The 18,664-nt window shown below is 35.8% G+C and overlaps 1 protein-coding gene across 8 annotated transcripts in view; it reads right to left on the reverse strand.

Moving 5' to 3' along the window:
• Positions 1–18,664, reverse strand: part of GFM2 (GTP dependent ribosome recycling factor mitochondrial 2) — a 55,162-nt gene that overhangs the window by 20,781 nt on the left and 15,717 nt on the right. For 5 of the 8 annotated variants that reach the window (XM_028503945.2, XM_036020412.1, XM_036020411.1 and 2 more), the window contains 7 exons: positions 16,281–16,406; positions 15,514–15,602; positions 9,139–9,227; positions 7,582–7,642; positions 7,176–7,355; positions 2,963–3,043; positions 669–817 (listed from right to left, as the gene is read on the reverse strand). In XM_028503945.2, coding sequence (XP_028359746.1) covers positions 669–817; positions 2,963–3,043; positions 7,176–7,355; positions 7,582–7,642; positions 9,139–9,227; positions 15,514–15,602; positions 16,281–16,406 — 775 coding nt within the window. Of the gene's footprint in view, positions 1–668; positions 818–2,962; positions 3,044–7,175; positions 7,356–7,581; positions 7,643–9,138; positions 9,228–15,513; positions 15,603–16,280; positions 16,407–17,888; positions 17,910–18,664 lie in introns of those variants that run through there. The other 3 variants (XM_036020418.1, XM_036020415.1, XM_036020413.1) reach the window with 3 other exon arrangements.

Below are 18,664 nucleotides of genomic sequence, written 5' to 3' on the forward strand. Positions count from 1 at the left end.
AAATAGGTCCTATTCTCTATATTTCATAGATAAGAGGTTAAACACCTTGGAAGAGCTGGGTTTTAAATCCAGGTAGTACACAGTCCATGCTTATAATCACTTTACTGTATGCCTCTGCAGCTGAGAGATAGGAAAAGTGAGTAATGTCCTCATTAAAAGGACTGAAGTACAGTATTGGCTGCAACTTTGGACAATACTTACTCAGATTTTAGAGGATTTATTAGTAAGTACAAAGTTGTTAGTGACAATAGGAGTGAAACAATGACCTTTCTTTACAACCACAAAATATTTTGAGCTTTTGAAAAATCTTGAAATCTAGAATAGATATAAATATATCTATAGAATATTTATCAAATGTCCCTAGTATACTACTTTTTAAATAAAATGAAAAACAAAAAAAGCAAGATGGCAGGTCAACATACTTTTTACACATCAGGTAAATCCACGTTCTTAGCTCCATGTGTAAAGGTAGCAGGTTACAAGAGGTAACGAGTGTCCCTTTCAAGTAAAAACTAGTATGGCACTGTATTATAGTATGTACAATGATATTTCTCACCAATCTTATTTAAAAATGGTGATTCAACTACTCATTGCAGGATAAAAAGATCTATTTGCCTACTTGTTTTTTCAAAGCTATAAGATTTTAATCTATGGACTTGCATACTCACAGAAATTCATAGTTGCGCTCTTCAGGTGAAGGCAAATACATAGTAACAGCATCTAACAAGGGCTGGACCCCTTTGTTTTTCAGGGCACTCCCACAAAGCACAGGCACTGCCATCCGCGCCAGGGTTACTCTGTGGATTGCAGTCTGTAGCTACAAAGCAGAGGTAGAGATAAGCATTTTCTGTGCCATAAGGCGGTCACATATACAGTGTATTGGTCTCCAACCAAAATGGCTCAGAATTAGATGTCTTTCCTAACCAACCATGTAAAACAGCACTCCTCACACACTTCCATCATTCTTTATGGCCTTATTCTTTGTTTTTCTTTATAACATTAATCACTAACTGGTACATTAAATACACATTTATTAGTTTATTGTCTGCCTCCTCTTCCATTAAAATGTAAAATTTACATAGGAGCATTATAGTAAAGTCTGATAAAACACTGCTAAGTCCCCAGAAACCAGAAAAGTGGTTAAAATAAAGTAGGTATTTGAAAATATTTCTTGAAAAAGAATTAATATACTTATTGTTTCACCTTGTTAATCTAACAGAGAAACTGGTAAGAAATTAAAGATGGGAATTACAATTTTTTTCAAATGAATTTGATCCATATTAAATAAAATCTAAAAGAAAATGAGACATCAAAGTAGAACATTTTTTTTGAAAGACCTCAAAAAACAAGAAAAGCTCGTGTGTACTTGCCAGCTCCTGATAAGAGAAATGGTGGGTCATTTCTACTTTAGAGTATAAGCTCTTTGAAAATGGAAAGCATGCTATGTGACTGCTGGGCATAGTGAACATCACACTTCAGCATTCAAATACTAAACAATAAACAATGTCAAAATTATGGCATTTCATTCAAAAGAAAAATATTTTTTCCCACCTCAAATAACTTTAAATGGCTTAAAATTAATCTACAATTAGACCTCATGTTTTTCTTTGATTTCTTTTAGGAAAAATAACTAGGTAAAATTTGTTGGGCTCATCTTGGACCTTATTGGGTTGGCCAAAATGTTCACTTGGTTTTTTCCAAAAGATGGCTCTAGTAGCACTTGCTTGTTGTTAACTTCATTTGAAACAATTTTGTTAGATTGTATTGTGACAGCTTTCATATCAGTATGTGCATTTAAAAAACTTATTGAAATTGGTAAATTTTTTATGTAGCCATTTTAATACTGAAGATTGAAGAAAACACATTTTCAACATATTATACTTTATTATTTTCTGAAAGGTAGAAACACAACTGAAACACAAAAGAAAGGTTTGTGCAGTGTATGGAAAAGGCCTGATTGAACGTGTCAAAAGTGGTTTGTAAAGTTTCACGCTGGAAATTTCTTGCTGGACGATGTTCCACGGTCAGGTAGACAAGTTGAGTTGATAGCAATCAAATCAAGACATTAATTGAGAGCAATCAGTGTTTTATCACACGGGAGATAGCCAACATACTCAAAATATCCAAATCTACAAAGTTATTGGTGAAATTGAAAAATGTGTCTTCTATTTTATGGAAAAAACTAAATGTACTTTTTGACCAATCCAGTATTATATACATTATCACTTAAAAACTTTCTTTGGTAACTCTTACGTTTCACAAAGGAAAATAAAGAGTAAGTTTGCCAAATTCATGGGGAAAGGTCCCTGGCAGGAAAAAAACAAAACAAAACAAAACAAAACAGGAATGCCTTGAAGAAATCTGTCATGATTCAATTATCATCAGTATTCTACTTGCCTAGCCTATGGTTTAACATTTTTCAAAAGAAAACACACACACACACACACACACACCACACACACACACACAGACCTGCAATGAGTTCCCACTAAAAATTGAAACAGATTCAGAAAAAAAAAGTTCTGATTAAAATGATCATTGTAGTAGTCTGAAAAGCCAGTAAATTTTAAATCCAAATTTCTACCTATGGGTTCCCTAAAATACTCAGAAAAATGATCACAATGAAGAGAATAGGCTGAGAATGAACACTTAACTTCTCTCGACTTAATACAAGTAAAAAAGACTCAATTTCTAATTTTGTTAAGTATATCCAAAAATAGTAAATCACTGCCATTATTAAGTACCCGTATATTAGTAGTGGCTTTATTATCCTTACATTCTCCTAATTTTTATTTAAGGCAACATTTTGTGTTAGTAGTAACTTTACCTTAATATTTTACTAATGTTTGTTTAAGTCAACAGTTTCCAATGCTATGCAAAGTTGAAGGGGGGAAATAAAAACAGAGAAAGCAAAGTAAATCCAATTAGTAAAACTTGGTTACAGTAAATGAATAAAATTTACCTTTTCAGCTGGTACCAAATCAAAATTTTCACTAAATTCTCCTAAAACCAAGTCAGCAAATTCATCATCCAAATCTGCAACCTATAAAGAAAGGTTTTTAGTTCTATGACTGGCATTTGTTGTCCAACAATTAGCTTAAGTCTAAATACCATAAACATATTTTCCAAGTATTTCAAGACAGCTACAAGAATGTAACTTATCCAGGCCGAGGACCACTTCCTATCTTCTAAAGAGAGGGGTTTTTCCTTTTCAAAGAAAATAAAGTGCTATCTATTCAGTGCTCAAAAGACATAAAAGAAAATGCACAATCTACAGCCAGTGATAACTTATACAATGGATTGCTGGTTTGGGATAAATTTGGGGGTCTTAGTTCATCAGAAAGTTCTACCTGGTGCTCCTCTAATATTCTGAATGTTCACAAGATATCTATCCTAAGACCATCAAACTAAAACAACTAATCCTGCACTGAGGAAATACCTTTAAGCTTGGGGGGTGGGGCATAGACATAATTTCAATAATAAAAATGCAATTATCTAATTTACATTCTTTTCATAATTGTTTGCCATTATGAAGTAGAAGAATTTAGCTGACAATACAATAAATAAATGTTTCAAAAGTTTATAATAGTACACTGGAACAAAACTTGCAAACTTGGTGAGAAAAACACACTTTTCACAGCTAACTATAGTAAAAATGTACCAAACCATCCTGAAAAGCAGCCTATGTAATGCTTAAGCACAGCTTCTGCAGTCAAACTGCCTGGAAATGACTCCACTACTTAAAAAATTATGTGAAAACTTTGGCCAAGGTATGTCACCACCTCTCTTCCTTGGCTACTCATGGAGATAACACTAGTACCTCTTCACGGGGCTACTGTGAGGATTATATAACCAATTCTAATTATGCTGCAAAAAATACAGTAATTATAGAAAAAATATTATTTATTATTTTCACTGTTCGCCTGAAGGACACAGGACATTGGTTCCTATCCATGCTAATCCTATTCTTTAATTTTTAAGAAATGTGTAATTGTGATATAGTACAACATAACATAAAATTTACTATCTTAATCATTTCTAAGTGAACAGTTCAGTAAAGTATATTGACAGTGATGTAAAACTAATCTCCAGAACTTTTTCACCTCAAAAAAGCAAAATTACAGACCCATAAAATAGCTCTTTTTCATTCTCCCCTTGCCCAGAGGCTGGCAACTATCATTCTATTTCCTGTCTCTATAAACCAGACTTGTATAGAGATATCTCACATAAGTGGAATCATGCAGTATTTGTCTTTTTGTGATTGGCTTATTTTAATTAGCAATTTAATGTCCCCAAGCTTCATTTTATTTGTCCATTCACCTGTTGATAAACACCTTCCCCCTCTTCCCTATTATAAATAATGCTGCTGTAAAGCAGGATGTGCAAATACCTCTTTGATCTGCTTTCAATTCATTTGGATATATACCCAGAAGTGGAATTGCTAGATCATATGTTAAATCTATTTTCAATTTTATAAGGGATACCATACAGTTTTTCACAGTGGCTGCACCATTTTCATTCTCACAAACAATGCAAAAGGGTTACAACTTCTCCACATCCTTACAATACTTATTTTACTTTTTTAATAGTAGCCATCCTAACAGGTGTGATGCGGTGTTACTAATTCTATACATACATATGCATTCCTTGTAATTAGAACTTTATTATTTACTGATAATATATAATGAAAATAAAATTTGAGCCTTTCATGTCCTAGAACAATATGAGACATATACTCAAGTTTACACTGGCTCCTCAACTACATCATAAAATCCTTCTTAGGTTTATTCTGATAGCCCCTTTGTTAAGATAAACAAAACCTCAAAAGAGAACCAATATATACCCAATTATTGATTAATAAGTGTGAATTTCACTTTTATTCTTTCCATGTTCCCCCCCACCCAATTTGAGCAGCCATAATGGCAAACTAAGAGCTGTAGCTCTTAACTGAGACAGATCTGGGTTCCCATTCCAGCTCTGCTATTTATTAGCTATGGGAGAACTTACTCAAGCACTGGAGGCCTCTGTTCCCTCACTTGTAAAATGGGGATAATAGAGGCTGTTGTGAGTATTAAATACTATATGTAAAGCATTTAAGATAGATTATAAGTCTTCAATAACTATTATCCAATAATAAAAATAACAATGATAGTTATGTTAATCATAGTTGATAATTGCTATATATTACAACGGAAAATAATTACTTCAATAATAACTTCATACAAAAGATGAATGAAAAAGTTAATTATGAGATCTATTTTGATCAGTTTAATTTAGAAGTAAGAGAATCAAAGAGTTGAGCCCTGGCAAGTGTGGCTCAGCTGGCTGGAGCATCATCTCATACAGGGAAAGGTCATGGGCTCAATTCCTGGTCAGGGCACATGCCTAGGTTGAGGGTTCGGTCCCTGGTTGGGGGTGTGTGTGAGAGGTGACCAATTGATATTTCTCTCTCACATCAATGTTTCTCTCTCTCTCAAATCAATAAAAATAATTAGTAAAGTAAAAAAAAAAGAAAATCAAAGAGTTCAGACTCAAATGTTCTTTTCTACCATAAAATTCCAGGAGTTTATTTAAGGTATGTTTTACTTATTGTTCTATATATTAACAATATCCTATAAATATTATATATATTGGGTTGGCCAAAAGTCCATTTAATTTTTTCCATAAAATAAAACATATTTTTCAATTTCACCAATAACTTTATTGATTTGGATTTTTTTAGTATGTCAGTTATCGCCTGCATGATAGAATGTTGACTGTTCTTAGTTAATGTCTCAGTTTGATCACTATCAACTTCAACTGGTCTCCCCAACCACGGAACATCATCCAGCAAGAAATCTCCAGCATGGAACTTCACAAACCACTTTTGACACACTCAGTCAGTCACAGCACCTTCTCCATACACTACACAAATCTTTTTTTTGCATCAGTTGTGCTTTTCTTACCTTTCTTGAAATAATAAAGCATAACATGCCAAAAATGTTTCATATTTTCTTCCATATTCAATATGAAAATGGCTACACAAAAATTCACTAATTTTGATAGGATTTTTAAAAAATGCATGCTGATTATGACAGCTGACACAATACAATCTAACAGAATTGTTTCAAATGAAGTTAAAGACAACTAAGCACTACTAGAGCCATCTTATGGGAAAAAAAATTTTTTTGGCCAATCCAATATTAACACTATTACTATTTTCTATTAAAATTTTGAAGGTAGGCCTGGCTGGTGTGGCTCAGTGGACTGAGTGCCAGCCTGCGAATCAAAGGGTCACTAGTTCGATTCCCAGTCAGGGCATGTGCCTGGGTTGCAGGTCAGGTCTCCAGTAGGTGGCACTTGGAAGGCAATCACACACTGATGTTTCTCTCCCTCTCTTTCTCCCCTCTTTCCCCTCTAAAAATAAATAAATAAAATATTTTTAAAATTTTTGAAGGTGGATGAGGTCTAAAATTATATATTAAACTATAAAATCAATGGTTTTAAAATTTTCTAAATAATCTGATATCCAGGCAAGTAAAAGATGGGCATACCCTTTAACCTAGCAATTTCACTCCTAGGTTTAACTCTAAACAAATTTTTGCTTATGTGCACAAGGAGACACATACAAAGATGTTCACAGCCACACTGTTTGTAATAGCAAAAAAAGCAATAACAACCTCAGAGTTCATCCACAGGAAAAGAGATAATAAATTGTGGTACAATCATATATTGCCACACTATAAGACTAAAAATGAGTGAAGTATAACCACATGTAACAACATGGACAAATCTCCAACATAATGTTAAACAATGTAATAAAATATGAAAAAGTATCATTCCATTTACATAAAGTTCAAAACCATAAAAATCTTAGTTTTTTAATAATACACACATTTGTAATAAACTATAAAGGAAAGCAAATGTAAGATAAACTATAATCAATAAACTATAATCATACAGTGGTTGGGGAGTAGATAATTAGTGGAAGGGAGAGAGATGAACAGGAGGTGACACATGGAAATTCAAGAGTATTGCTAATACTCTTAAGTCGCTGGTACATACATACATAGGAGCTCACTTTAATATTCTTATACTTTCCATGTTCTATATATAATTTTATATTAAATTTCACAAAAAACTTTTTTAAGTTTCTAAATACTTATGCAATTTTAAACTGAAAGTATTTATTTTACTTGTTCAATTAAGGCATTCCTTGCTTCAGTTGTCTCCTTCAGCAATTCAGGATCACTCATTTCCAAGAGGGGTTTTCTCTCAAAGTCTTTTCCATCATCTGAATTGGAATTCCAAAGGAGCTTTTCTTTCCTTACTACATCCACCACTCCTTTGAAATTTTTGGCTTCACCAATTGGTAACTATAAATTGAAGTAAAAGTAACATCATTAAATGATCACTCAATTAGAACAGCACAGCACTGGTGATGAATCTTATCTTTCCACCAAATGTCCATTATTATTCCCATAACCTTACCTATTTTTATATTAGGTAAATATAAAAGGACCTGAGATAGCTTTGGAAGTGTATGTCACAATAAATAAACTCATGAGGAAACTGAGGAGCTGTTGTTATTAATCTACCAACCTGTAAAAGCAAAGGCTTTGCCTTCAACTTCTCTCTGATGCTTTCAACTGCATAGTTAAAACTGTAGAAAGCAAAATAATTACACTGTAGTTAAAAATGTTAAGATTTTAAAAACAGGTTTAAGAATGCTCTTTAAAATTATAACCCTTTTCATAGTTCCTAATATTCATCACTTCACAGTTTTCCATAGGACATCTTGAATAAAATTTTAATGCCAATTTCAGGTAACAGTAATTGACTACAAACCAGAATCTGTCACACAGGTTATGTAGGGTATTATCATTGTTAGCCACACTTTAACTAAGTTTGAGGTTAAGGTTACCTGAATTGATCAAGTTCACAGATAATAAATTAGAGTTAGGATTCAAATGCAAGATTTGTGATACAAGCCAAGGATTCTTCTAGTAACTGTACTTGCTATTGTACAGGGCTACCAGCTTTCTTCCAAGAGCCAGTCTAATTTTTCTATACTTTTATCTTAAGTACTCTTATATCATCTGCTAGACTGTTCACTTCTGTGCTAACACTGGGGTTGGCTGCCTATGGCACACATGTCATCTTTGGCACATGGGCTTCCTCTGGTCCCAGTGTCTTCGAGAACCAGCCTGGCATCTAGTCACTTCCCTCCCCATCATCACAGGTGCTGTAAGTCAGTAAAAGTAGTATTTTCATCTACCTCAAGGAACTCCAACAGAAAAGGATCAGAACTTGAGCCTCAACCACTTTGAAGGTTGTTGTTTTTATTAATCAAAACAAAAGCCCTTTAAACCAACAACCTTAGAATTACTGTCAAGACTTACCTAAAGACAAAGCGTACTGTGTGGTTTGAGGGAAGATATAGTTTGTTTGTTTCTGCCATTCTCACACCACAGACCAGCATTTCTCCCCATCACATTTCCCTAGAATCCTTTATATTCTAGCATCTCCCTTTCATATTTTCTCCAAATCCTTCATATATTCTTGATATTCTGAATTCTGTTCTCAGAATAATGTGTCATTTTTGGTTACATCTGAGAATTACCACAACACTTCAGCATTAACTCTTTTGCCCTACATGCAGGCCTTACAACATTTATCAACATTCTCCTCTCCCACTTCCCTTCTGTGGAGAGCATATTACCCAATAGCTAAAGAAAATCAGAGGACGAGAAAGAATATGGTTCTCTGACGCAACTACAGGAAACAATTCTCTACCCTCTACACTGACAGGGGGCACCGTAACCTCTAGCAACACATACACGGACTACAGCATACAGCTCTAAACAGAACCAATGGAAATCAGCAAGACACTACACTGCCATGGTCCTAGAAAACGGAACATAGTCTCTCTATATTAGAATTAGGATGGTTCATCATCTGTCCGCTCTCTATTAATCTCACCTTATTACTCAACCTATGAATTAGATGCTTTTTTAAAAAGTAGAACTAAACAGAGATTTCATGCATTATTTATACTCTACAGGGAATAACAATTTCTAAATTTAAGTTATACTCCATTGAAAGTTCAAATTGTATTCTTACTTTGATAAGCCAAAGAAACACACTTTAGATAAATACCTTGCTCCAGTTTTGTCCATCTTGTTTAAAAAACAGATTCGAGGTATCTGGTGTTTATCAGCTTGCCTCCATACAGTGAGAGTTTGTGCCTAAAGCAAAGAGCAAATATTGGACAAAAATAACTGTTACGACACATGGAACAGAGAGATCTAAGGCTCTATTATAACATGGAATTGGGCCTTATTCTAGCACAGAATTAGTGGCACTGCATTTACACTTCCAGAGTTGTTCTTTTGCTATCAGGTTAACACCTCTAAGAATGTAACAAAGTGTGATGAAACGTATGCCTCAAACTCAGAATAATACCTTGAGTGAACCAGGTGGCCACACAAAAAGAATTAACACCCAGGAAGTAATGAGAGTCATGGAAAGAGGACTTAACCGAGAATCAGATTTCCTTTTTGTTTGGCTTCACCTTATCTAGGTATTACCACACAACACTGAGCTTACGTGTTCTGATCTGTGAAATACGGACTTTTGTCTGAATTCTGACAGTTGTGATTTTAAAAGAATGAGGTATACTATAAAAATGCTACTGTGATAAAAATTATGTATTTTTACTGTGACTGTTTGAATGTTCATGTAAACTGAAGAAGACTTAAGGGGGAAAAACAAACCAATACCTGTATTTATAAGCTGCAATTCTCATATGCTTTTCTCTTTGACTTAATTCTACTTTGTGTACACATTAGATATTAGTTGGAGTCTATTACATACCTGTGCCTAGTGCAGTGCAATAGCCTTGGAACAGAGCATAAAAAGCCTCATGTGCTATCATTAATTAAAAGTAAAGCCAATTTATAATTTGATAGTTTTATTAGGTAAAATTTATACATGTACATAAATAATAAACAATAAAATATACAGCTCTTAAGTGTACAGATCACTGAGTTTTGAAAAATGAATACACTTGTATACTTACTGTCCCAATCAAGATATAGAACATACAACCTAAGAAATTTTCCTTATGTCCCATTCCCCCATAAGCAACCTATTCTGAATCATATCTTCCCCATTACCATTTATCCTCTTTATCCCCCTCCCCCTTGTAATCACCACACCGTTGTCCATGTCCATGAGTCCTTTTTCCTTTTTGCTCAATCCCTCCACCTCCTCATACTGTCATCTGCTCTCCATCTATGAGTCTGTCTCTATTTTCCTTGTTAGTTCAGTTTGTTCACTAGATTCCACATATGAGTAAAATCATATGGTGTTTGTCTTTCTCTGACTGGCTTCTTTCACTTAACATAATGTTCTCTAGGTCCACCCATGCTGTCACAGCAGGTAAAATTTTCTTCTTTTCTACAGCTGAGTAGTATTTCATTGTGTAAATGTCCCACAGTCATTTTATCCTCTCCTCCACTGATGGGCTCTTGGGCTGCCTCCATATCTTAGCAATTGTAAAAAACGCTGCAATGAACACAGGGGTGCTTATGTTCTAATGAGTGCTTTGGGTTTCTTCAGATACACTCCCAGAAGTAGGATCCCTGGGTCATAAAGCAGTTCCATTTTTAATTTTTTGATCTATCTCTATACTGCTTTCCATAATGGCTACAGCAGTCTGCATCCCCCTCAACAGTACAAAAGGGTTCCTTCCTTTCTCCACATCCTCGCCAGCACTTGTTTGTTGATTTATTGGTGACAGCCATTTGGACGGGTGTGAGACGGTATCTTATTGTGATTTTAATTTGCATTTCTCTTATGATTAGTGATGTTGAGCATCTTTTCATATGCCTTTTGGTCATCTGTATGTCCTCTTTGGAGAAGTGTCTAATCAGGTCTTTTGCCCATTTTTTAATTTTTGTTTTGGTGTTGAGTTTTATAAGTAGTTTATAAATTTTAGATATTAACCCCTTATCAGATATAGCAGTGAATATGTTCTTCCATTCTGTGGGGTTGTCTTTTTATCTCACTGATGATTTCTTTTGCTGTTCAAAAACTTTTTAGTATGATGTAGTCCCATTTATTTTTTTTCTTTTGTTTCCCTTGCCTGGGGAGATACATCCAATAAAAAATGTCAAAGATTTTGCTGCCTATGTTTTCTTCTAGGGTTTTTATGGTTTGGGGTGTAATATTTAAGTCTTTAGTCTATTTTGAATTTATTCTTGTGTGTGATATAAAAAGGTGGTCTAGTAACACTTTTCTGCAAATATCTGTCCATTCTTCCCAACACCATTTAATGAATAAACTATCTCTAGACCATTGTATGTGCTTGCTTCCTCTGTCAAATATTAATTGACTATGAAAGCGTGGGTTTATTTCTGGGCTCTCTATTCTATTCCATTGATGTATATGTCTGTTTTTATGCCAATACCATGCTCTTTTGATTACTGTGGCCTTACAGTATGGTTTGATATTATATAGTGTGATTCCTCCAACTCTGTTCTTCTTTTTCAGGGTCGCCACTGCTATACAGGGCCTTCTGTGGTTCCATAAAATTTTTTAAATATTTGTTCTACTTCTGTGAAACATGTCACTGGAATATCGATAGGAACTGTGTTGAATCTACACATTGCTTTGGGTAGCATGGACAATTTAATGATGTTAGTTCTTCCTATCCATGAACACAGTATGTACTTCCACCATTTGTATCCTCTTCCATTTCTTTTTCAGCATCTTACATTTTTTCTGAGTATAGGTCTTTTACACTCTTGATCAGATTTATTCCTAGGTATTTTACTCTTTTTTGAAGCAATTGTGAATGTTTTGTTAAATTCCCTGATAGTTTATTATTGGCATATAAAAATGCAACTGATTTCTGGATATTAATCTTGTGTCCTACTTTGCTGAATGCATTTATCAGTTCTAGTAGTTTCTTGGTGGAATCTTCAGGGTTCTCTATGTAATGTATCTGTCACCATAGATTTATTCTGACTATTCTTGAATCTCATATAAATGACATGGTCTTTCACTCAACATGTTTGTGACAATTATTCATGTTGTTTGGTATTTTGGCTCATTCATTTTTATTGCTAAATTCCTTTGTATAAAAGTACTGGTTCATTTTTTTCTATCCACCTGTGGAGGCACATGGGCTGTTTCAAGTTTGTTATTCTGAATTTAGCTGCCATAAGCATTCTTAACATGTCTTAGTGGACGTATGTTTTCATTCCCTTGGATGAAGGCACAGGAGTAAAACTACTGGGTTATAAAACAGGTGTATATTTAAGTATATTACAAATGGCCAAATGGTCTTCCAAAGCGACTGTAATATTTTATTGTCCCATCAACAATATATGAGTTCCATTTGCTCCACATCCTCAACCCACAGTGGCCATAATTCTTATTTAGCCATTCTTGTGGGTGTTAAACAGTCTCTTTTTGTAATTTTAATTTGTATTTCCCTTTTGACCAATGAGACTAAGTATCTTTTCATGTGCCTACTGGCCATTAACATATCTTCTTTACTGAAGTTATCCATTCAAGTCATTTGTTCATTTTTTAATTGTGTTGTTCATTTCTATTATTGATTGGTAGTTCTTCATATATTCTACAAATCCTTGGTCATACACATGCATTGTGAGAATTTTAGCACATACTTCCTAAGATAATGATATTCACCCACATAATCAAGTGTTACTGCACTCAGGAAATTCAGCATTTGTATACTTGTTTTTCCTCTAGAAGCTATACAGATTTAGCTTAATACTATGATCCACTCCTAACTAAATTCTGATTATGGTGATGAGGTTTTGGTGGTAGGAGGGAATATATTATAAGTTTCCCCTAAACAAATTTTAAAAAATTAAAAGAATAAAAACTCCCACCATTCCATCAGCTAGCTAAAAGCCTGTTTCACAAACAAAAGCCTCCTATATCACAAATTTAACTTCCTATTCCAGCATATTTGAAACTTAAATAATGCAATCTGTCTGAATGATTAAGTATCAAATTTATATAAGGAAGTTATAATGACAGAAAGGATGAACCCACTAGGAAATGAAGCGACTCAGAAAGAAATAGAAACAACAGTGTACAATCAGCTTTGGACCTCTGTGTTAGGCTTTGTGTCAAGCAAATGTCACTGTCTGTCAGAGGTCCTTAGGCAGGGTATTCAGGAACTGCTTATTTAACTCCCACCCAACTTTCCATGTTGAAAAATTTCAAATCTAGGGAACAGGTGAAAGAAGAGTACAATAAATGTATGTGCCCCCTTCATCCAGATTCACCAAATAACATTTTGCCACACCTGCTTTTTCTCTTTTTCTACAAACATATGCATATGCACACATTATATGTGCATGGTGATTATGAAAATGTGCCACCTAGATCTACTACGAGAGCATAATTAACCAATGGCCCTACTTGCTGCCCTTCTAGGTCTACCACTATGTTCTCTCAAGGCCCAGATTCTTGTGGGCTGTTCCTAGTTCATGAGTGAGCTCAGCAGAAGTACAAATGTAGGCCTATTCCTGTGAGATAAGGGACTCCTCTAACCAGTGCCTTTGGCTTGAGGACTCCCCACCAGTTTAGTCAAACCCTTTTTGGAACTGTGCTGCAGTCTGACACTCTTCCTACACAATCCTCCTTCCTTCCCCTTCCCTTTGTAAGTGTCAAACATGCCCTGTGATCTGAAAGCTCTCTCTCACTTTCCTCATTTCTCCCTTATTCTTTATAGGGATTCCCCCCCAATGAATCTCCTATACATGTAATCTCATATTGTCATCTGCTGCTCAAAAGTACCCAAAGTAATACCGTGTGTGTGGCGGGGGGGGAGCTGAACCATGAGAGCAAGGTATAGATATCATGACATTTCATTTCTCATACTTCAGTATATATTTCCTAAGATACAGGCATTCTCTAACATAACCAATTACAATGATCACATTTGGAAGAATTTGACACAGTACATATAGTCTATATTCAAATTTCTATAATTTTCCCAATGATGTCCTCTGTAACTTTCTGTTGGATCCAGGATCAAGCTAAAGATCATATATTACACCTAGTTTTCTTGTCTCTCTAGAATCCTTTAATCTAGAACAGTTCCCCTAGCCCTAGCTGGTGTGGCTCAGTTGGTTGGAGCATTGTCCCATAGACCAAAGGGGAGTGGGTTCAATTCCCAGCCAGGGCACATACCCAGGATGCAGGTTCAATACCCAGTTGCGGCATGTATGAAAAGGCAACTGATCAATGTTTCTCTCCCACATCAATGTCTTTTTCTCTGTCTCTATCTCTGTCTTTCTCTCTCTCTTTCCCCCTCCCTCCTTTCCTCCCTCCCTCTTCTCCTCCCTCTCCCCACTCTCTCTGAAAGCAACAAAAAAATGTCCTCAGGTGAAAATAAAAAAAAAATTTTTAAATGAACAATTTCCTAATTTTTAACTTTACCCTTAATCACTCAGTTTTCAGAAATTAAAAAAGTTTTTCAATTTCTGAAAAATCCTGGTCATTTGTTTTGCAGTCTTTCAATTTAGATTTGATTATTTTTTCATGATTAGATTTGTACCAAGCATTTTTGCCAGGAATACAAAATAGGTTAGGTTGTGTCCTCCGGAATCTTATCAGGAGGCCCATGGCATCAATTTGTCCCATATTGGGGGATGTTAATTTTGACCACTTCATTAAGATATTACTTTCAGTAATTTTAAGATTAGAAGAACTAACATGAATTCTTTTATATACAACCACTCTTGAGATAAGACAAATGAGGTAATAGCTAAAGACAGCATAACCGACCCCAGCAGCAATAATTTATTATAAATCCATTTTCATGATTTATTCAAGAGGCCTTATATTAACTGTTGGGAAGCAGTTTTTTATGGGCCTCTCACATTTCTGCCTGTTTTGTTAGGAGAGGCACTCACTGTTTTTGTTCTGGACTGTACTTTCAAGGATGTTTGTAGTGACCATCTTGGGTAGACAGAAACAGTGTCTCTCTCCCGAGCAAAGAGCAGGCATTTTCTAAGCATGGCATTTCCACTGTGTGTGCGGCTGTCACCTGATTCCCTTCAGGTCGCCCTTTGGGACCTACGGCAGGGGAACCAGCACAAGAAAATGCTGATACACTGGCTGTCACTATTTCTGTGACTAACAAAGTCTTTTATCTCTGACTCAGGAGTCTTGTTTCTTCTTCCAGAATCCACAAAACTATAGCATGCTAACTTGTTAGCATGAAAATAAGGTAGAATCTCAGGCCCTTCACAGTTCAATACTTTCATATTTTGTAAAGAAAAGCAAACATACTTTCCGTTAACAATGAAATATCTGAGATCATATAAAGAAACCATCTCAATATTAAATTCCAACTTCCCTTAATCATAATTTGATTTATATCAGCTTACCAAAAAAGTTATAGTAAACTAAATCTGATACATTCTACTTTTTTAAAAAATCATGCTGCTCTATCTTTATTTTTCTTTGGCATTTTTTTTTTACCTCTACACCAGCAGAGGCATCAAATACAGCCACCGCACCATCTAACACTCTTAGGCAGCGCTCAACCTCCAAAGTAAAGTCCACATGACCTAAGAAAAAGATAAAAAATATAACATTTAAAACCTTAAAATAAAATTTAAGAAAGTGTGACTCAGCAATCCCACTTTTGGGATATATATTAAAGAACTGAAAGGAGAGTATCAAAAAGGTATGTGCACAGTTGTGTTCATAGCAGCACTGCTCACAATGGCCAAGAGGTGGCAGCAACCCTCATATCTACTGCTGGCTGAATGGTATATATACAAAATGTGTTAAATATGTACAACGAAACACTAGGCAGCCTTAAAAACGAAGGATATACTGTCACCTTCTACAGCATGAATGAACTTCAAAGGATTTTATGCTAAGTGACATAAGGCAGTCACAAAACAATAAATATTGTATGACGCTACGTATGTGAGGTATCTAAAGTAGTCAATTCCACAGATAGAGAATGTAGAATGGAGGTTACTGGGAGTGGTAGGAGGGAACAAAAAGAATAGTTGTTTAATGGGAACTAGAGTTTCAGTTCTACAAAATGAAAAAGTTCTGGAGATCTATTTCACAACAATGTCAATATAATTAACACTGCTGAACTGTACACTTAAAAATGGTAAAAATAGTAAATGTTATAATATTGTGTTTTCTACCACAATTAAAAAAAACACAAACACAAACAAAAGCCTCAAATGATGCAGCATCTCTACACTACTGGAACATCGCCATACCTGGTGTGTCAATGAGGTTGACTCTGTACCCCTTCCAGTCAAACGTAACCGCAGCTGACTGAATAGTAATGCCTCTTTCTCGCTCTTGAGCCATGAAATCTGTCACTGTGTCTCCGTCATCAACATCTAACCAGGAAAAAAATGAAATACTTACGTTTAATTGCAAGTGTATTTTCTAGGTATTTGATGTCTATCTGATAATTTAATTGGCTTTAAACACATTAGTTGTAAAATATTTGGTTTACTATTTAGAGGCCTTAATCCTTCTCTAAATAAACCCTTGTTCTAGAAAAATCTTTTTCAGCAAGATTAGTAATTTTCCCATGAAAAATAATTTTTCTATAACAACTAAGATTAAAATCTGTTTAAGTATTTTAATTTTACTGAACCATATACTTCTTTCATTTTTTTCCTAGTTGAGCTTTCATTATCCCTTCTTTGTCTGATGTTCCTTACACCTGATTTCTTGGTCAAAGGCAGAGCAGCGCAATGAAAGAGCACAGAGGGGGCTAGATTCAAACCCCAACTTTACTGCTTACTACTCTGTGATCTTGAACAAGTTCTTTAACCTAGTTTGTAAAAGCAAGCTAATAAAGCCAAACTTGCTGGGCTGTTCTAAGAATGAAACAACGCCATATATAAAGTACCTAGCTCAGAAAATGTTAGCTATACGGAAAAATGTAGAGAAAACATTCCTCTCAAGTTATCCTTTACAAACTCTTCTCATTAAATTTAAAAAAAGGGGAGGGGGACTTAGTTGTACAAATGCAAGTAAAGTCTTAGTAGAACTTCTATAGCATAAAGTCACCAATAAAGTTCATCCTGATGACCAAAATGGTCACTGAAGTTAATCTGCAATAAAATTCTTTTTTAAAATCAATTTATTTTTTCAATTAGTTTACATTCCATATTATCTCTGTATTAATTTCCACATACAAGCATATGCTATGTACAGCACAGTGGCTAGACAATCATATATTTTACAAAGTGTTCCCTCCAATATTTCCATTACCATCTGACACCATACACAGTTATTAGAGTATTATCAACTATATTCCCTATGCTGTACTTCACATGCTGGTGACTATTTCATAACCACCAGTTTGTACTTCTTAATCCCTTCACCTTTTCCACCCAGTCCCCTCACCTACCTTCCCCTAAAATTCTTAACTTATGCATGTTATTCTAATTAAATTTATACAGTAAAAGAAATGAAAAAGAGGACTTCCAGTCAAGATGGCAGAGTAGATAAATGCTGTGCTTGCCTCCTTCCATAACATCAAAATTACAACTAAATTATAGAACCACCATCATTGAGAACCACCTGAAGACTAGCTGAACAGAAGTCTTATTCCTAAGGACATAAAGAAACCATGCTGAGACTGGCGGGTTGAGGGGTGAGACACAGAATGGGCAGGTCCCACACCCACGGTGGCCCCCCTGAGAAGCCAGGGGTCCCAGCCCCACATCAGGCTCCCAGAGCTCCAGGGCCAATAATAGGAGTGCCCATAACATATGGCTGTGAAGCCAGCAGGGATTGTGTCCAAGTAAGATGGAAGATGGCTGGAGAGCTAGGCATCCTCTTGAGGGGCCCACTTGAGGACTCACTTGCTCACAAACTCACTTGCTCTGGGCTCCAACACAGGGGCAGCAACTTTAAAAGCACAAGGACACATGGGGAAGAACTAAATTGACTAGCTTTAGGGTGAGGGCTGAAAGAACAGGGGTTGGGAGAGCTCTCTCTGGAGATGGAAGTGCTTGTACCCTGTTCCTTTGTTGAGCCCACCCCCAACCAGCAGATACAGCACAGGCAGAAACCAAATCTGCTCTCTATTAACCTGGCTAATACCTCTTGCCCTGCCCTAGAGATTGCCTGAGACTCCACCGCACCCAACTTGTACACCCAAACAAATCTCTTCCAGCAGCTTTTTAAAACAAGTGGGCTGCCTTGGCCCAAGCTGCAGACTTTCTCAAAATCTCTCAAAGTTCCAAAACTCCGGAGCAAGAAGCACTGGCCTTGGTGTGCTCTGAACCTCTAGCTAAGTGACTCCAACACTAGTACAAACAGTGACTGTCTCAACCTGCATTGTGACCTACATCAGGTGACCCCATACTTGGCATAAACAGTGACCAGTCTTGCTTTAGAACACAGCTTCAACTAAGTGGCCACAAGCCCAGCACAAGTGCCAGCTGGCCTGAGCTCACATCATGGTGTCCATGAAAGGGTCCCATGCTGAGACCTGTGGCAGACAGCCTAGGTTCACAGCACAGCCTCTCCAAAATGCCTCTAAGCCCAGCGCAAATGGCAACCAACCACCGACTACTTTGCAGCTCCTACCAGATGACCCACGCTGGGCACAAGCTGCAGCTGATCTTGTCCAGCA

Source organism: Phyllostomus discolor, chromosome 3 (assembly GCF_004126475.2).
Source record: "Phyllostomus discolor isolate MPI-MPIP mPhyDis1 chromosome 3, mPhyDis1.pri.v3, whole genome shotgun sequence".
Lineage (NCBI taxonomy): Eukaryota > Metazoa > Chordata > Mammalia > Chiroptera > Phyllostomidae > Phyllostomus > Phyllostomus discolor.